The 20760-nt window shown below is 47.7% G+C and overlaps 1 protein-coding gene across 1 annotated transcript in view; it reads left to right on the forward strand.

Moving 5' to 3' along the window:
- Positions 1–20323, forward strand: part of LOC138278825 (avidin-like) — a 102416-nt gene extending 82093 nt beyond the window's left edge. The window contains exons 3-4 of the mRNA XM_069219335.1: positions 13737–13857; positions 19955–20323. Of these exons, the coding sequence (XP_069075436.1) occupies positions 13737–13857; positions 19955–19988 (155 nt within the window). The 3' untranslated portion in view covers positions 19989–20323. The remainder of the gene's footprint in view (positions 1–13736; positions 13858–19954) is intronic.
- Positions 20324–20760: the final 437 nt, after the last annotated feature.

The following is a 20760-nucleotide window of genomic DNA, read 5'->3' on the forward strand; positions in this document are numbered from 1 at the left end:
TCTGTCCAAACTTGCATATGATCACCTTAGCTGGAAAGGAGCAAGGAGTCTCTGCATAGAGAGAGGTTTGAGTGTAGGGAAGAATCCTTCCATGGAATTGTTGCTTAACATGCTTAGAGAACAAGATAAGGCCATAGGGGCCACATCTGTTGAAAAAGTAGCAAATGGTTCACAATCTGATCCAGGGACTACCCCTAGAAAAGATTCAGGAAAGAAACTCCCTAGCCTGCCCATTACTAGCCAGTCTAGCATAGTTGGTAATGATGGAGAGCCACACCATACAAATAGTGTTGTCTCACATCATAGCAAAAGCATTTATTCTCACCACACTGGTAGTGATGTTTCTGTTAGCCAAGCTGTTAGGGTGGCTTCTGTAAGGGACAGGTCTCCTTCTGTCCATTCTCACCATACTTCTGTGTCTAGGAATGTCCCTCCCACCCACCCTGATGACAGAATGTTAGAAAGGGAGCTCAATAGATTGAGAGTGGAGCAATCCAGACTGAACCTTAAACAGCAACAGCTGGATTTAGATAGACAATCCTTAGAAGTAGAGAAGGAAAAACAGAAATTGTGTTTTGAAACCCATGGTGGCAGCAGCAGTATTCCCCATAGTCATCCTGTAAAAGAGCATGATTCCAGGAATCTGCACAAGATAGTTCCCCCTTATAAGGAGGGGGATGACATTAACAAGTGGTTTGCTGCACTTGAGAGGGCCTGTGTTGTACAGGATGTCCCTCAAAGGCAGTGGGCTGCTATCCTATGGCTATCATTTAGTGGAAAAGGTAGGGATAGGCTCCTTACTGTGAAAGAAAGTGATGCCAATAATTTCCAAGTTCTTAAGAATGCACTCCTGGATGGTTATGGCTTAACCACTGAACAATACAGGATAAAGTTCAGAGAAACCAAAAAGGAGTCTTCACAAGACTGGGTTGATTTCATTGACCATTCAGTGAAGGCTTTGGAGGGGTGGTTACATGGCAGTAAGGTTACTGACTTTGAAAGCCTGTATAACTTGATCCTGAGAGAGCATATTCTTAATAATTGTGTGTCTGATTTGTTGCACTAGTACTTGGTGGACTCTGATCTGACCTCTCCCCAAGAATTGGGAAAGAAGGCAGACAAATGGGTCAGAACAAGAGTGAACAGAAAAGTTCATACAGGGGGTGACAAAGATGGCAACAAAAAGAAGGATGGTAAGTCTTCAGACAAGGGTGGGGACAAATCTAAAAATGAGTCTTCATCAGGCCCACAAAAACACTCTGGTGGGGGTGGTGGGTCCAAATCCTCCTTTAATCAGAACAAGGAAAAGAAACCATGGTGCTATTTTTGTAAAATAAAAGGCCATTGGGCAACAGATTCCAGTTGTCCAAAGAAAAGCACCAAGCCTCCTACCACTACAACCCCTACTGCTACACCTAGTGTCCCTACTAATAGCAGTGGTGGTGGGAGCAAACCTACTAATAGCCAATCCAAGGGAGTAGCTGGGCTCACTTTTGGTAACTTAGTTGGGGTTGGCCTTGTTAGGGAGGCCACAGAGGCTGTGTTAGTCTCTGAGGGGGCTATTGATTTAGCCACCTTAGCTGCTTGTCCCCTTAATATGGATAAGTACAGGCAGCTACCCCTAATAAATGGTGTTGAGGTTCAGGCCTACAGGGACACTGGTGCCAGTGTGACTATGGTCATAGAGAAACTGGTCCACCCTGAACAACACCTACTTGGTCACCAGTACCAAGTAACCGATGCTCACAACAACATACTTAGCCACCCCATGGCTGTTGTTAATCTCAACTGGGGGGGGGGTTACTGGTCCAAAGAAAGTTGTGGTAGCCTCAGACTTACCTGTAGACTGTCTACTAGGAAATGATTTGGAGACATCAGCTTGGTCAGATGTGGAGTTGGAGGCCCATGCAGCAATGCTGGACATTCCAGGGCATATTTTTGCTTTAACCAGGGCTCAGGCCAAAAAGCAAAAAGGATAGGGAAGCTTGGATCCTGGAACACTGGACCAAGTGCTCCCTAAAGCTAGGGCTAGTAGAAGCAGACCACTTCCTACTATCCCTCCCTCTACAGTGGATTCTACTTCTGAGGAAGAAGAATTCCCTCCCTGTGCAGAACCTACACCAGAGGAGCTTGAAGCAGACACTGCTGAGCTTTTGGGTGAAGGGGGGCCTGCCAGAGAGGAGCTGAGTGTGGCACAGCAAACCTGTCCCACATTAGAGGGTCTAAGACAGCAAGCTGTCAAACAGGCTAATGGGGATGTCATTGACTCTCACAGAGTTTACTGGGAGGACAACCTCTTGTACACTGAGGCAAGGGATCCTAAACCTGGAGCTGCAAGGAGATTGGTGATACCTCAGGAGTACAGAAAGTTCCTCCAAACTCTGGCACACGACATTCCCCTAGCTGGGCATCTAGGACAAATGAAAACTTGGGACAGGCTTGTTCCCCTGTTTCATTGGCCTAGAATGTCTGAGGACACAAAGGAATTTTGTAAGTCCTGTGAAACCTGTCAAGCCAGTGGCAAGACAGGTGGCACTCCAAAGACACCCCTTATTCCACTGCCTGTGGTTGGGGTTCCCTTTGAAAGGGTAGGGGTTGACATAGTGGGCCCCCTTGACCCTCCTACTGCTTCAGGCAATAGATATATCTTGGTGGTAGTGGACAATGCCACAAGATATCCTGAAGCTATTCCTTTAAGGACCACTGCAGCTCCTGCAGTGGCAAAGGCCCTCCTGGGAATATTTTCCAGGGTGGGCTTCCCAAAGGAAGTAGTATCTGACAGGAGAAGCAATTTCATGTCTGCATACTTAAAGGCCATGTGGAAGGAGTGTGGTGTAACTTATAAGTTCACAACACCCTATCATCCACAAACAAATGGACTGGTGGAGAGATTTAACAAAACTCTCAAAGGCATGATTATTGGTCTCCCTGAAAAACTCCGCAGGAGATGGGATATCCTTCTACCATGCCTCCTTTTTGCCTAAAGGGAGGTACCCCAGAAAGGAGTGGGCTTCAGCCCCTTTGAACTTCTTTTTGGACACCCTGTTAGGGGTCCACTAACACTTGTGAAGGAGGGTTGGGAACAACCTTTAAAAGCTCCTAAGCAGGATATTGTGGATTATGTACTTGGCCTCAGATCAAGGATGGCTGAGTATATGAAAAAGGCCAGTAAAAACCTTCAGGCCAGCCAAGAGCTCCAGTAGCAATGGCATGATCAGAAGGCTGTTTTGGTTCAGTACCAACCAGGGCAGAAAGTGTGGGTCTTGGAGCCTGTGGCCCCAAGAGCACTCCAAGATAAATGGAGTGGTCCCCACACAATTGTTGAGAAAAAGGGTGAAGTCACCTATTTAGTTGACTTAGGCACTGCAAGGAGTCCCCTTAGGGTACTCCATGTAAACCGCCTGAAACCCTACTATGACAGGGCTGATCTCACCCTGCTCATGGCAACTGATGAGGGACAGGAAGAAGACAGTGATCCTCTACCTGATCTCTTCTCTTCCACAGAACAAGATGCTCTAGTGGAAGGTGTAGTTTTGGCTGATTGTCTTACTGCTGAGCAGAAAGATAATTGCATACATCTCCTAGATCAATTCTCTGAACTCTTCTCTACTGTGCCAGGTACCACTTCTTGGTGTGAGCACACTATAGATACTGGAGACAGCTTGCCTGTCAAAAGTAAGATCTATAGGCAGCCTGACCATGTCAGGGACTGCATAAAGCAAGAGGTCCAGAAAATGTTAGAACTAGGAGTGGTTGAGCACTCTGAAAGTCCATGGGCTTCTCCTGTGGTACTTGTACCAAAACCCCATTCCAAAGATGGAAAGAAGGAAATGCGGTTTTGTGTAGACTACAGAGGTCTCAACTTGGTAACCAAAACTGATGCTCATCCTATACCCAGGGCAGATGAGCTCATAGAGACACTGGCATCTGCCAAGTATCTAAGCACTTTTGATTTGACTGCAGGGTATTGGCAGATCAAATTGTCAGAAGATGCTAAACCTAAAACTGCATTTTCAACCATTGGAGGACATTGCCAGTTCACTGTAATGCCTTTTGGTTTGAAGAATGCACCTGCCACTTTTCAGAGGTTGGTGAACACAGCCCTGCAAGGGCTGGAAGCTTTCAGTGCAGCATATCTGGACGATATAGCTGTCTTTAGCTCCAGCTGGGATGAGCACCTAGTCCACCTATGGAAAGTTTTGGAGGCCCTGCAAAAGGCAGGCCTCACTATCAAGGCTTCAAAGTGCCAGATAGGGCAGGGTAAGGTGGTTTATCTGGGACACCTTGTTGGTGGGGAACAGATTGTACCACTTCAGGGGAAAATCCAAACAATTATTGATTGGGTTCCCCCTACTACACAGACTCAGGTGAGAGCCTTCCTAGGCCTCACTGGGTATTACAGGAGGTTCATTAAGAACTATAGCTCCATTGCAGCCCCTTTTAATGACCTCACATCCAAGAAGATGCCTAAAAAGGTATAATGGACAGCAAACTGTCAGAAAGCTTTTGAGGAGCTGAAGCAGGCCATGTGCTCTGCACCTGTCCTGAAAAGCCCTTGTTACTCTAAAAAATTCTATGTCCAAACTGATGCATCTGAATTAGGAGTAGGGGCAGTCCTATCACAACTTAATTCTGAGGGCCAGGATCAACCTGTTGCTTTTATTAGTAGGAGGTTGACCCCTAGAGAAAAGCGTTGGTCTGCCATAGAGAGGGAGGCCTTTGCTCTGGTCTGGGCACTGAAGAAGTTGAGGCCATACCTGTTTGGCACTCAATTCATTGTTCAGACAGACCACAAACTTCTACTTTGGCTAAAACAAATGAAAGGTGAAAATCCTAAATTGTTGAGGTGGTCCATATCCCTACAGGGAATGGACTATACAGTGGAACATAGACCTGGGAGTAGCCACTCCAATGCAGATGGACTCTCCAGATATTTCCACTTAGACAATGCAGACTCATCAGGTCATGGCTAGTCTTATTGTCCTTCGTTTGGGGGGGGGGGTTGTGTAGGAAAGTACCATCTTGACTGGCATGTTACCCCCATTTTTCACTGTATATATGTTGTTTTAGTTGTATGTGTCACTGGGACCCTGTTCTCCATGGCCCCAGTGCTCATAAGTGTGCCTGAATGTGTTACCTGTGTTTTGACTAACTGTCTCACTGAGGCTCTGCTAATCAGAACCTCAGTGGTTATGCTCTCTCATTTCTTTCAAATTGTCACTAACAGGCTAGTGACCAATTTTACCAATTTACATTGGCTTACTGGAACACCCTTATAATTCCCTAGTATATGGTACTGAGGTACCCAGGGTATTGGGGTTCCAGGAGATCCCTATGGGCTGCAGCATTTCTTTTGCCACCCATAGGGAGCTCTGACAATTCTTACACAGGCCTGCCACTGCAGCCTGAGTGAATTAACGTCCACGTTATTTCACAGCCATTTTACACTGCACTTAAGTAACTTATAAGTCACCTATATGTCTAACCTTTACCTGGTAAAGGTTAGGTGCAAAGTTACTTAGTGTGAGGGCACCCTGGCACTAGCCAAGGTGCCCCCACATTGTTCAGGGCCAATTCCCTGAACTTTGTGAGTGCGGGGACACCATTACACGCGTGCACTACATATAGGTCACTACCTATATGTAGCTTCACAATGGTAACTCCGAATATGGCCATGTAACATGTCTAAGATCATGGAATTGCCCCCTCTATGCCATCCTGGCATTATTGGTACAATTCCATGATCCCAGTGGTCTGTAGCACAGACCCTGGTACTGCCAAACTGCCTTTTCTGGGGTTTCACTGCAGCTGCTGCCAACCCCTCAGACAGGTTTCTGCCCCCCTGGGGTCAAGCCAGGCTTGTCCCAGGATGGCAGAACAAAGGACTTCCTCTGAGAGAGGGTGTTACACCCTCTCCCTTTGGAAAATGGTGTGAAGGCAGGGGAGGAGTAGCCTCCCCCAGCCTCTGGAAATGCTTTCTTGGGCACAGATGTGCCCAATTCTGCATAAGCCAGTCTACACCGGTTCAGGGACCCCTTAGCCCCTGCTCTGGCACGAAACTGGACAAAGGAAAGGGGAGTAACCACTCCCCTGACCTGCACCTCCCCTGGGAGGTGTCCAGAGCTCCTCCAGTGTGCTCCAGACCTCTGCCATCTTGGAAACAGAGGTGCTGCCAGCACACTGGACTGCTCTGAGTGGCCAGTGCCACCAGGTGACGTCAGAGACTCCTTCTGATAGGCTTCTTCAGGTGTTAGTAGCCTATCCTCTCTCCTAAGTAGCCAAGCCCTCTTTTCTGGCTATTTAGGGTCTCTGGGGAAACTTTAGATAACGAATGCAAGAGCTCATCAGAGTTCCTCTGCATCTCTCTCTTCACCTTCTGATAAGGAATCGACTGCTGACCGCGCTGGAAGCCTGCAAAACTGCAACAAAGTAGCTAAGACGACTACTGCAACTCTGTAACGCTGATCCTGCCGCCTTCTCGACTGTTTTCCTGCTTGTGCATGCTGTGGGGGTAGTCTGTCTCCTCTCTGCACCAGAAGCTCCGAAGAAATCTCCCGTGGGTCGACGGAATCTTCCCCCTGCAACCGCAGGCACCAAAAAGCTGCATTACCGGTCCCTTGGGTCTCCTCTCAGCATGACGAGCGAGGTCCCTCGAATCCAGCAACTCTGTCCAAGTGACTCCCACAGTCCAGTGACTCTTCAGTCCAAGTTTGGTGGAGGTAAGTCCTTGCCTCACCTCGCTAGACTGCATTGATGGGAACTACAACTTTTGCAGCTACTCCTGCCCCTGTGCACTTCCGACAGAAATCCTTTGTGCACAGTCAAGCCTGGGTCCACGGCACTCTAACCTGCATTGCACGACTTTCTAAGTTGGTCTCCGGCGACGTGGGACTCCTTTGTGCAACTTTGGCAAGCACCGTTTCACGCATCCTTGTAGTGCCTGTTTCTGGCACTTCTCCGGGTGCTACCTGCTGCTAAGTGGGCTCCTAGTCTTGCTCGACGTCCCTTCTATCTTTTGGTCCAATTTGCGACCTCCTGGTCCCTCCTGGGGCACAGCAGCATCCAAAAACACTAACCGCAGAATTTGCAGCTAGCAAGGCTTCTTGGTGTTCTTTCGGCAGGAAAAGACTTCTGCACAACTCTCCCCTGCGAGTGGGATCTGTCCTCCAAAGGGGAAGCTTCTAGCCCTTTTTTTTCCTGCAGAAATCTCAGCTTCTTCGGTCCAGTAGAAGCTTCTTTGCACCCGCAGCTGGCATTTCCTGGGCATCTGCCCATCTCCGACTTGCTTGTGACTTTTGGACTTGGTCCCCTTGTTCCAGAGGTACCCTAGATTGGAAATCCACAGTTGTTGCATTGTTGGTTTGTGTCTTTCCTGCATTATTCCTCTATCACGACTCTTTGTCTTTTGGGGAACTTCAGTGCACTTTGCACTCACTTTTCAGGGTCTTGGGGAGGGCTAATTTTCTAACTCTCACTATTTTCTAATAGTCCCAGCGACCCTCTACAAGGTCACATAGGTTTGGGGTCCATTCGTGGTTCGCATTCCACTTTTGGAGTATATGGTTTGGGTTGCCCCTATCCCTATGTGTCCCCATTGCATCCTATTGTAACTATACATTGTTTGCACTGTTTTCTAAGACTATACTGCATATTTTTGGTATTGTGTACCTATAACTTGTGTATAATTGCTATCCTCATACTGAGGGTACTCACTGAGATACTTTGGCATATTGTCATAAAAATAAAGTACCTTTATTTTTAGTATATCTGTGTATTGTGTTTTCTGATGATATTGTGCAAGTGAAATTTGTGGCACTGTAGTAGCTTCACACGTCTCCTAGTTCAGCCTAAGCTGCTCTGCTAAGCTACCATTATCTATCAGTCTAAGCTGCTAGACACCCTATACACTAATAAGGGATAACTGGGCCTGGTGCAAGGTGCAAGTACCCCTTGGTACTCACTACAAGCCAGTCCAGCCTCCTACATTCTGAAACACCCTTATAACTCCCTAGTATATGGTACTGAGGTACCCAGGGTATTGGGGTTCCAGGAGATCCCTATGGGCTGCAGCATTTCTTTTGCCACCCATAGGGAGCTCTGACAATCCTTACACAGGCCTGCCACTGCAGCCTGAGTGAAATAACGTCCACGTTATTTCACAGCCATTTTACACTGCACTTAAGTAACTTATAAGTCACCTATATGTCTAACCTTTACCTGGTAAAGGTTAGGTGCAAAGTTACTTAGTGTGAGGGCACCCTGGCACTAGCCAAGGTGTCCCCACTTTGTTCAGAGCCAATTCCCTGAACTTTGTGAGTGCGGGGACACCATTACACGCGTGCACTACATATAGGTCACTACCTATATGTAGCTTCACAATGGTAACTCCGAATATGGCCATGTAACATGTCTAAGATCATGGAATTGCCCCCTCTATGCTATCCTGGCATTGTTGGTACAATTCCATGATCCCAGTGGTCTGTAGCACAGACCCTGGTACTGCCAAACTGCCTTTTCTGGGGTTTCACTGCAGCTGCTGCTGCTGCCAACCCCTCAGACAGGTTTCTGCCCCCCTGGGGTCAAGCCAGGCTTGTCCCAGGATGGCAGAACAAAGGACTTCCTCTGAGAGAGGGTGTTACACCCTCTCCCTTTGGAAAATGGTGTGAAGGCAGGGGAGGAGTAGCCTCCCCCAGCCTCTGGAAATGCTTTCTTGGGCACAGATGTGCCCAATTCTGCATAAGCCAGTCTACACCGGTTCAAGGACCCCTTAGCCCCTGCTCTGGCGCGAAACTGGACAAAGGAAAGGGGAGTATGCACCTCCCCTGGGAGGTGTCCAGAGCTCCTCCAGTGTACTCCAGACCTCTGCCATCTTGGAAACAGAGGTGCTGCCAGCAAACTGGACTGCTCTGAGTGGCCAGTGCCACCAGGTGACGTCAGAGACTCCTTCTGATAGGCTCCTTCAGGTGTTAGTAGCCTATCCTCTCTCCTAAGTAGCCAAACCCTCTTTTCTGGCTATTTAGGGTCTCTGTCTCTGGGGAAACTTTAGATAACGAATGCAAGAGCTCATCAGAGTTCCTCTGCATCTCTCTCTTCACCTTCTGATAAGGAATCGACTGCTGACCGCGCTGGAAGCCTGCAAAACTGCAACAAAGTAGCTAAGACGACTACTGCAACTCTGTAACGCTGATCCTGCCGCCTTCTCGACTGTTTTCCTGTCTGTTCATGCTGTGGGGGTAGTCTGCCTCCTCTCTGCACCAGAAGCTCCGAAGAAATCTCCCGTGGGTCGACGGAATCTTCCCCCTGCAACTGCAGGCACCAAAAAGCTGCATTACCAGTCCCTTAGGTCTCCTCTCAGCACGACGAGCGAGGTCCCTCGAATCCAGCAACTCTGTCATAGTGACCCCCACAGTCCAGTGACTCTACAGTCCAAGTTTGGTGGAGGTAAGTCCTTGTCTCACCTCACTAGACTGCATTGCTGGGAACCGTGACTTTTACAGCTACTCCGGCCCCTGTGCACTTCCGGTGGAAATCCTTTGTGCACAGCCAACCCTGGGTCCACGGCACTCTAACCTGCATTGCACGACTTTCTAAGTTGGTCTCCGGCGACGTGGGACTCCTTTGTACAACTTCGGTGAGCACCGTTTCACGCATCCTCGTAGTGCCTGTTTCTGGCAGTTCTCCGGGTGCTACCTGCTGCTAAGAGGGTTCCTTTTCTTGCTCGACGTCTCCTCTACCTCCTGTTCCAATTTGCGACCTCCTGGTCCATCCTGGGCCACAGCAGCATCCAAAAACGCTAATCACACGATTTGCAGCTAGCAAGGCTTGTTGGCGTTCTGTCGGCGGGAAAATACTTCTGCACGACTCTCCAAGGCGAGCGGGATCTGTCCACCAAAGAGGAAGTCTCTAGCCCTTTTCGTTCCTGCAGAAACCTCAGCTTCTTCTGTCCAGTGGAAGCTTCTTTGCACCTACAGCTGGCATTTCCTGGGCATATGCCCATCTCCGACTTGCTTGTGACTTTTGGACTTGGTCCCCTTGTTCCACAGGTACCCTAGATTGGAAATCCACAGTTGTTGCATTGTTGGTTGGTGTCTTTCCTGCATTATTCCTCTATCACGACTTCTTTGTCTTTGGGGGAACTTCAGTGCACTTTGCACTCACTTTTCAGGGTCTTGGGGTGGGCTATTTTTCTAACCCTCACTATTTTCTAATAGTCCCAGCGACCCTCTACAAGGTCACATAGGTTTGGGGTCCATTTGTGGTTCACATTCCACTTTTGGAGTATATGGTTTGTGTTGCCCCTATCCCTATGTGTCCCCATTGCATCCTATTGTAACTATACATTGTTTGCACTGTTTTCAAAGACTATACTGCATATTTTTGGTATTGTGTACATATAACTTGTGTATAATTGCTATCCTCATACTGAGGGTACTCACTGAGATACTTTGGCATATTGTCATAAAAATAAAGTACCTTTATTTTTAGTATATCTGTGTATTGTGTTTTCTTATGATATTGTGCAAGTGACACTAGTGGTACTGTAGGAGCTTCACTCGTCTCCTAGTTCAGCCTAAGCTGCTCTGCTAAGCTACCATTATCTATCAGCCTAAGCTGCTAGACACCCTATACACTAATAAGGGATAACTGGGCCTGGTGCAAGGTGCAAGTACCCCTTGGTACTCACTACAAGCCAGTCCAGCCTCCTACAACTCTCTTGTGCAGAGTCACTGCATCTTCAAGACACTTCACCAGAAGGAGCCCTGCACAGGGGTGTGTTCACTGATGCACTCTCTTTTACAGAGTCACCGTCTCTCCAAGGCACTTCACCAGGATGAGTGTAACGCATCAGTGTGTTCCCTGCTGCACTTTACTGTGTGGAGTTACCGTCTCCTCAAGGCACTTCAAAAGGATGAGCACTGCACAGTGGTGTGTTTGCTAATGCACTCTCTTGTATCGCATCTTTCCACAGCGCTTCACCAGGATGAGCACTGGGGAGGGGTGTGTTTACTGCTGAACTCTCTTGTGCAGAATCACCGTCTCTCCAAGGCGCTTCCCCAGGATGAGAACTGGGGAGGGGTGTGTTCACTGCTGCACTCTCTTGTGTAGAGTCATTCTCTCTCCAAGGCGCTTCACCATGATGAGTGCTGCGCAGTGCTCTGTTCCCTGCTGCACTCTGTTGTGTGGAGTCACTGTCTCCCCAAGGCGCTTCACCAGGATGAGTGCTGCGCAGGGGTGTGCAACTACACACGTTGTTACTCACACACTCTCTCCCTCTCTCCCTCTTTCTGCCTCTCTCTCTCTCTCTCTCTCTCTCTCATGTAAATGCACACTCACCTGGAAGCATGCTCAAAACATGCATTTAAATGCACTTTTTTATTTACTCCTCCTGCCATTGAAAGTCCAGCTAATTGCACTACATTTTTATTGCACTAATAGTTAGTGATTGTGACCCTCTACACACTACACTTGCCAAGGGGTGCATTTGTGGTTCGCATTCCACTTACTTAGAATATGGTTTGTGTTGCCCCTAGGCCTATTGCATCCTTTTGAGTTTTTCAGTGTTTGCACTACTTTATGACTGTTTTACTTCCCTGATTTGGTTAGGTGTGTATATTTTGTATATGTTGCTTACCTCCTAAGGGAGTATATCCTCTAAGATATTTTTGGCACATTGTCCTTAAAATAAAGTACCTTTATTTTTCGTAACTATGAGTATTGTCTTTCTCATGATATAGTACCTATATGATATCAGTGGTATTGCATGAGCTTTGCATGTCTCCTAGTTTAGCCTTGGCCACTCTGCTATAGTTACCTCTATCAGCCTAAGCTGCTAGAACACTACTACACTCTACTAATAAGGGATAACTGGACCTGGCATAAGGTGTAAGTACCATTGGTACCCACTACAAGCCAGGCCAGCTTCCTACATCGGAGGTGAAGCAGTGGGATAAGTACTTGTAACTGCTTTACCACTTTGTCATTGGTGCTTTTCATAAGAAAACCACATTCCTAATACTTAGAGATATACACAAGTAAACTTAACAGTCTTACTTTCACTCTAAAAACTTTCCAAAAAGTTTCTGAAAAGTTTTTTAAAGTTTTCTTTCTCTGTTCTTGAAACCTGAAAACTCTTTCTCTTACCCCTAACCTTTTTCTTTTCACCATGTCTATGGTAGGGGCTACCCCCAAAGTTGTGAAAACAACTGATGACAATCCTACCTTTAAACGTTTGAGGGGTCTCTGTATAGAAAGAAGTTTGGGGATTGATAAGAACCCTACCAAAGATCTCCTTCTTAACCATCTCCTTGAAGGTGACCAGAATCATAATTGTCAAACCCAGGATCAGGAGGTAGAGAAGGGGTGTCCCCAGATAGATTCAGGGGAGGGACCTGAGAACTCTGGGGAGGGTACCTCCAAAGACCTTTCACTTAACAAGCCATCTAGTGAAGCTGGTAGTGGGAGGGGTTCACATAACAGTAGGACACCTTTCACTCCTAAAGGCCAGGTCACTAGGGTTCAGGCAGTCATAGAAAGGTCCACTTCTGCTCATTCTCACATTACCTCTGTATCAGAGGTTTCCCACGCCTCCCACCCTGAGGACAACACCCTAGACAGGGAACTCAGAAAGCTGAGGTTGGAAGAGGCCAGTCTGAGGCTAAAGCAGCAACAGTTCTCTCTGTGTTGCTGAGGGCCCCCTCTGTCTCCTCTCCCAAGTGGCAACATCCAGGTACTTCCTAGGCCCGGCCAACACCCTTTTTCTTTAACCGCGATCTTTGTAGTTAGCAAGGCTTGTTTGCGGTCTTTGTCCAAGGAATCAACTCTGCATCCTCCAGCATGCCATGGGACATCTTCTGCGCAAAGGAGAAGTTACTGGCACCTTTCGTTGTTGCAGAATCTTCAGCTTCTTCCATCCTGAGGCAGCCATTTTGCACCGTCATCCGGGGTTTAGTGGGCTCCTGCCCCCCAGACACTTTCACGACTCTTAGACTTGGTCCCCTTCCTTTACAGGTCCTCAGGTCCAGGAATCCGTCTTCAGTGCTTTGCAGTCTGTTGTAGTCTTTGCAGAATCCTCTATCACACGTTTAGTGTATTTCTGAGGAAGTAGTAGCACTTTAACCCTACTTTTCAGGGTCTTGGGGTGGGGTATCTTGGACACCCTTAGTGTTTTCTTACACTCCCAGCGGCCCTCTACACACTACCCTAGGCCTGAGGTCCCTATTTTCTCCCTTTGCATTCAATAGCATTTTCTATTGTTTGTCCTATCCTATGTCTAATTACTTACCTTGTGTTGGTGTCTGGTGTATATATTGATTATAACAATACTTACCTCCAGATGGAGTATTGCCTCTAAGATATTTTTGGCCTTGTTTCACCCAAATAATCTACTTTTATTTTTGTTAACACTGAGTACTGTCTTTACTTGTGTATGAGTACTGTGTAACTATAAGTGGTATTGCAGGAGCTTTACATGTCTCCTAGTTCAGCCTAAGCTGCTCTGCTATAGCTATCTTCTATCAGCCTTAGCTGCTAGAAACACCTCTTCTACACTAATAAGGGATAACTGGACCTGGCACAAGGTGTAAGTACCTCGGGTACCCACTATAAACCAGGCCAGCCTCCGACACACTGTCTAAATAATTCTGAGATCTCACGTCGACAGCATCTACCTTGTCTTTCAAGATGCCTTTCCCACTTCCCACTGAAGTTGTACACACTGTATCCTCTCTCCTCTTCAGATTCAGTGACAGTCTTCACTGGGCAGTGCTTTGTGGATGAAAATGGAAATGAGGTTTTGGAGACAATTTGGCTGCTTAGAAGTCCTGCTGGTGTGAGAACCGACAACTGGAAAGCAACAAGGTCAGTTTTGATGGTGGTGCCTTTTCAATAAGAATCTCAAGTGTGTTTTTCATTATCAGATTTAGGCGTAGCTCAATAGAGAAAAAAGGTAGAGAAAGAAGAAGGTACAACATGTTGGGAAAACAATGAAAAAGAGATAAAGTAGGAAAGCATTGGAAAAACCAATAGGCCTAGCCTTTCTCGTGGTTGCAGTGCTTCATGTCATTACTACATGTCCCTCTCGAGGCAGAAATAGCAGCTTGCAGTCTTCAACACGGCTGCAGTCTTTCAAGATTTTAGTAAATGTCCCTTATGCAGTGCCCTAGGATGTTAGTAGATCTCCATTACAAGTAAGATGCAAATGCTTCAGATGTCTTTCCCAAAGCTGAGGGAGTGTGGCTCAACATAAAAATGTGCAGATACACTTATGATACTTTAATGAATTGTGCTTGTTTTAAACAGGATAAGTAAATATGCCAACGCTTGTTTTTAATGATTTTATAGTACAACCTGCATATAGGGCATTTCCATAGTCCAATCGGCTACTGACCAAGGCATGGGTGGCGATTTCCTGGTTTTGACAGGAATCCACTTGAAGATTTTGCGAAACAAGTGGAGGGTGTTGTATCAGGAAGAAGAGATGGCATTGACCTGCTGAGTCATGCTGAGTGTGTAATCCAAGATGAAGCCCAGGTTGCGTGTGTGCGTGCGTGGGTGGTGGGTGAGGGTGGGGATCCTAGGGAGGTGGGCCACCTGGAGTTGTTCCAAGTTGAGGGGTTGGAGCAAAAGACGAGTACTTCTGTCTTGTCTGTGTTTACCTTGAGGTGGCTTGATTCCATCCAGCTGGCGAGGGCGGGGAGTCCGTTGTGGAGGTTGTCCTTTGCAGTAGCAGGGTCTTTCGTGAGGGAGATGATGAGCTGCGTGTCGTCTGCGTAGGAGACTATGTTGATGTGTTATGTTCGTGCGATGTTGGCGAGGGGGGCCATGTAAATGTTGAAGAGTGTGGGGCTGAGCGAAAATCCTTGGGGGACGCCACTGGTGATTCCAGAGGCTTCAGACAGGAACGGCGGGAGGCGGACTCTCTAGGTTCTGCGAGTGAGAGATGACAAGATCCAGTCCGGTGCTTTGTTGTGGATTCCAGCGTTGTGGAGGCGTGTGCGGAGAGTGTGATGACATAACGTGTTGAAAGCTGCGAAGAGGTCCAGGAGGATGAGTGCTGCTGTTTCTCCTTCGTCGAGCATGGTCCTGATGTCGTCTGTGACAGCAATGAGTGCGGTCTCAGTGCTGTGGTTTTTGCGGAATCCGGATTGGGAGGTGTTGAGTGCCTTGCTGACTTCCAGGAACCGGGATAGTTGATTGTTCACGATTTTTTCAATGACCTTGGCTGGGAAAGGAAGGAGGGAGATCGGTTGGTAGTTCTTGGGAGCATCAGGGTCTGCCTTTGGTTTCTTTAGCAGGGCGTTGATTTCTGCGTGCTTCCGTCTCTCAGGGAAGGAGGCTGACTCGAAGGAGCTGTTGATAGTGTTACAGGGATGGGGAGCGATGATGGTGTTGGGTCTGTTGAAGATATGGTGTGGGCAGGGGTCCGATGGAGATCCGGAGTGGATGGAGGCCATGGCGCTGGCGGTGTCTTCTATGTTGACAGGGGTCCAGGTGTGGAGGAAGTGGGTGTTGCTTGGAGCGTTGGTGTTCATAGGTGTTTGTGGCTAGCTGGTGGGTCTGGGGGTTGAAGCTGTTGTGGATTTCTTCTATCTTTCGACAGAAGTGGGTTGCGAGTGAGTTGCAGAGCTCCTGTGATGGCAGGGGTTCGTTGGAGCAGGGCCTGGGGGTGGAGAGCTCTTTGATGATGCCGAAGAGCTCCTTGCTGTTGTGAGCGTTGGTGTCAATGCAGTTTTTAAAGTGGGTCCTTTTGGTGGTGTCTCTGCTTTTAAAGTTGTCACTGCAAGCTAGTGATCATTTTCACCAATTCTGATTGGCACACTGGAACACCCTTATAATTTCCTAGTATATGGTACATAGGTGCCCAGGGTATTGGGGTTCCAGGAGATCCCTATGGGCTGCAGCATTTCTTTTGCCATCCATAGGAAGCTCAGACAAATCTTACACAGGACTGCCACTGCAGCCTGAGTGAAATAACGTCCACGTTATTTCACAGCCATTTTACACTGCACTTAAGTAACATATAAGTCACCTATATGTCTAATCCTCACTTAGTGAAGGTTAGGGGCAAAGTTACTTAGTGTGAGGGCACCCTGGCACTAGCCCGGACTTTGTGAGTGCGGGGACACCATTACACGCGTGCACTACATATAGGTCACTACCTATATGTAGCTTCACAATGGAAACTCTGAATATGGCCATGTAACATGTCTAAGATTATGGAATTGCCCCGCCCCCCCATGACAAATATGGTATTGGGGTGCCAATCCCATGCATGGACCCCGGGTTCTGCCAAACTAGCTCTCTGGGGTTTTCACTGCAGCTAACGCTGCTACCAACCCTCAGACAGGTTTCTGCCCTCCTGGGGTCTGGGCAGCCCAGTCCCAAGAATGCAGAACAAAGGATTTCCTCTCAGAGAGGGTGTTACACCCTCTCCCTTTGGAAATAGGTGACCACTCCCCTGACAATCACCACTTCAGGGGTGGTGCCCAGAGCTCCTCCAGAGTGTCCCAGACCTCTGCCATCTTGACTGCAGAGGTTTGAGGGCACAATGGAAGCCTCTGAGTGGCCAGTGCCAGCAGGTGACGTCAGAGACCCCTCTTGATAGGTTCTTACCTGGTTAGGTAGCCAATCCTCCACTGAGGGCTATTTAGGGTCTCTCCTGTGGGTTTCTCATCTGATAACGAATGCAAGAGCTTACCAGAGCTCCTCTGCATCTCTCTCTTCAACTTCTGCCAAGGATCGCCTGCTGACTGCTCCAGGACGCCTGCAAAACCACAACAAAGTAGCAAGACGACTACCAGCAACATTGTAGCGCCTAATCCTGCCGGCTGTCTCAACTGTTTCCTGGTGGTGCATGCTCTGAGGGCTGTCTGCCTTCACCCTGCACTGAAAGCCAAGAAGAAATCTCCTGTGGGTCGACGGAAGCTTCCCCCTACTAACGCAGGCACCAAACTTCTGCATCACTGGTCCTCTGGGTCCTCTCTCATTTGGATGAGAGGTTGGTCCCTGGAACACAGGAGCTGGATCCAAGTGACCCTGACAGTCCAGTGGTCCTTCTGTCCACATTTAATGGAGGTAAGTCCTTGCCTCCCCATGCCAGACAGTAATCCTGTGTACTGTATGATCTGCATCTGCTAGGGCTTCTGTGCACTCTTGCAAGGAATCCTTGATGCATAGTATAGCCCAGGTCCCCAGCACTCCATCCTGCATTGCTCAACTCGCTGAGTTGACCACCGGCTTCGTGGGACCTTCTTTTGTAGTGTTGAGATGACCGCCAAGTTCGGATTCCTTGAATGCCTGTTCAAGTGCTTCTGCGGATGCTGCCTGCTTCTGCATGGGCTCTACGTGCTGCTGAGCACCCCCTCTGCTTCCTCCTCCAAGGGGCGACCTCCTGGTCCTTCCTGGGGCCAGGCAACACCCATTTTCTTTAACTGTGACTCTTGCAGCTAGCAATGCTTGTTTGCGGTCTTTCTGCGTGGAAACAACTCTGTATCCTCTAGCACACCGTGGGACATCTTGGGCCTGATTACAACTTTGGAGGAGGTGTTAATCCGTCCCAAAAGTGTCGGTAAAGTGACGGATTTACCACCAGCCGTATTACGAGTCCATTATATCCTTTGGAACTCGTAATACGACTGGTGGTATATCCGTCACATTTGGGAAGGATTAACACCTCCTGCAAAGTTGTAATCAGGCCCCTTGTGTGCAAAGGAAAAGTTCCTGGCACCTTCCGTTGTTGCATAATCTTCAGCTTCTTCCACCCAGAGGCAGCCCTTTTGCACAACCATCCGGGGTTTAGTGGGCTCCTGACCCCCCCGGACACTTGCGTGACTCTTGGACTTGGTCCCCTTCCTATACAGGTCCTCAGGTCCAGGAATCCGTCTTCAGTGCTTTGCAGTCAGTTGTTGCCTTTGCAGAATCCCCTATCACGACTTTATTGTCTTTCTGGGGTAGTAGGGTAACTTTACTCCTACTTTTCAGGGTCTTGAAGTGGGGTATCTTGGACACCCTTAATGTTTTCTTACACTCCCAGCAACCCTCTACACACTGCACTAGGCCTGGGGTCCATTCGTGGTTCTCATTCCACTTTTGGAGTATATGGTTTTTGTTGCCCCTAGGCCTATTGCATCCTATTGTAATCTACAGTGTTGGCAGTACTTTTCTAAGTGTTTAATTACCTGATTTTGGTTTGTGTGTATATTTTGTGTATTTTACTTACCTCCTCAGGGAGTATATCCTCTGATATACTTTTGGCATGTTGTCACTAAAATAAAGTACCTTTATTTTTTAGTAACCCTCAGTATTGTGTTTCTTGTGATAAAGTGCTATATGATATAAGTGGTATAGGAGGAGCTTTGCATGTCTCCTAGTTCAGCCTAAGCTGCTTTGCCATAGCTACCTTCTATCAGCCTAAGCTGCTAGAAACACCTCTAATCTACCAATAAGGGACAACTGCACCTGGCACAAGGTGTAAGTACCACAAGGTACCCACTATAAGCCAGGCCAGCCTCCTACATTGGTGGTGCAGCGGTGGGATAAGTACTTGTAACTGCTTTACCACTTTGTCATTGGTGCTTTTCATAGGAAAAACATATACCAAATACTTCAGAATATACACAGTAACCTAAACAGTTGAACTTTCCTTCTCTAAAACCAGAAGAGCATGATGTAATGCTGCTGTGTAGTGCATCATTTTTTTACCATACAAAGATGTCCAACACATTCGTTATGAATGTGGCGCCATTCTTGAACTTTAAAACAACTACTTACAATGGCTTTGGAGGAAGGACACACACTGCTATGTTTAGTTTTGTTATTAAAACGTATCTTTTCATTTATTTTGCATATGTTGCATAGTTTGTATGTATTTTATTGTGGGTGTGTCAGAGCATGTATCGAAGGATCAATCAATGAATTGATGAATTGATACATGTGTGAAATAAGAGGAGTGACATAGCGTGTGTCTGATAATTTATTGAGTGTCTACACCTATCAGTGACGCAAAATACACTTTTGTTCATAAACCAGAGGTTTTGGTGCTGTCAGTGCTTGTTTAATGGGCTGTGGCAGGGGACAATAGGCCAGACTTGACAGAGGGAGGGACAAATCCTTGTAATTCAAATAATGTATTTATTGATTGAGCAAAGATTTGTTTTCTGAATGAGATGAAAGGGAATGCAGGGACTCTCAGCAATGTCCGTCTGTATCTGGGAGAGTTTTTCAGAGAAGATGAATACCTGAATGTGACCTTGGAGTAACAGGTATAAGGTTCATTCATTGTGTGATCATTGAGAATACAGACTGAGGCCCTCATTCTAACCCCGCCAGGGTCGGCGGGAGCACCGCCGACAGACCGGCGGTGCCCCGCAGGGCATTCTGACCGCGGCGGTTTGGCCGCGGTCAGAAAGGGTAAACCGGCGGTCTCCCGCCGGTTTACCGCTGCCCTTAGAACCCCCCATGGCGGCGCAGCTTGCTGCACCGCCATGGGGGATTCTGACACCCCCTACCGCCATCCTGTTCCTGGCGGTTCGCCCGCCAGGAACAGGATGGCGGTAGGGGGTGCCGCGGGGCCCCCGTAAGAGGGCCCCACAAAGTATTTCAGTGTCTGCCTAGCAGACACTGAAATACGCGACGGGTGCAACTGCACCCGTCGCACCTTCCCACTCCGCCGGCTCAATTCTGAGCCGGCATCTTAGTGGGAAGGTTGATTTGCCCTGGGCTGGCGGGCGGCCTTTTGGCGGCCGCCCGCCAGCCCAGGGTAAATCCCAAAATACCCTCAGCGGTCTTTCGACCGCGGAGCGGTATTTTGGTGGGGGAACTTCGGCGGGCGGCGGTGGTTACAAGAGGAGGTAATTAGATTTTGGAAGTGGTGGATTGAACTTTGTTCAAGATGATGAATATGTTAAGAGTGTCTTTTCTGAAATCCTTATGTCTATGTTTTATTTATGCCCTGCAGGGTTGGGAGAGATGTTTTTACTCGAGAGCTCTGAGAGGATCCTTGAGGCTGCACCAAGAATTAGACACCAGAGATGGATTTACATCTTCTGAACTCTCTTCTGCTCTTATTCATATCAGCTCTGCAAAGTTTCACTCAAATCAGCCACGACTCAGGAGTTATGGATCATCGACCTGCTGAGAGTCACTACTGCCAATCACTGCTCAGGGGCCTGCTAAGGTTTACAAACTCATTCTGATTCTGCTCACCTAGTATCCCATTCCTTGAGCTTCTAGGAAGTTAGGAAGACGTTTAAAGGCATTCTTGCTCTGTCATTAAGCTTTCTATCATACTCAAATAAAAATAAGTCAATAAAAAACGAATCTAGAATTCTTGCCTATGAGTATTTTCTTTCATGGTGCACAACTTTTGAACTAAGTTTCTATAATCAGTGCAAGTCTGGGTGAAGCTTACATCATGGAGGAAAGAGCATGTTCAAAACTTCAGGGTCCACTGCTACTCAAAGAGACAGAGGGCCTGATTACAACTTTGGAGGAGGGTGCTAATCCGTCCTAAATGTGATGGATATACCACCTGCCGTATTACAAGTCCATTATATCCCATGGAACTCTTACTAAGGTGGGCAGGATATCCGTCACATTTAGGACGGATTAACACCTTCCTCGAAAGTTGTAATCATGCCCAGAGTGTACTGCAGTAGTGAAATGAAACATAGAACGGAAAAGACCAGTTTGAGCTTTCATTCCTTAAGGTGGTTTCAGTGATAGGTCTGGACATGGAAAACCCTAAAATGTTACTGTAGGTTT

The sequence above is a fragment of the Pleurodeles waltl genome, unplaced genomic scaffold, assembly GCF_031143425.1.
Source record: "Pleurodeles waltl isolate 20211129_DDA unplaced genomic scaffold, aPleWal1.hap1.20221129 scaffold_65, whole genome shotgun sequence".
Taxonomy (NCBI): Eukaryota; Metazoa; Chordata; class Amphibia; order Caudata; family Salamandridae; genus Pleurodeles; species Pleurodeles waltl.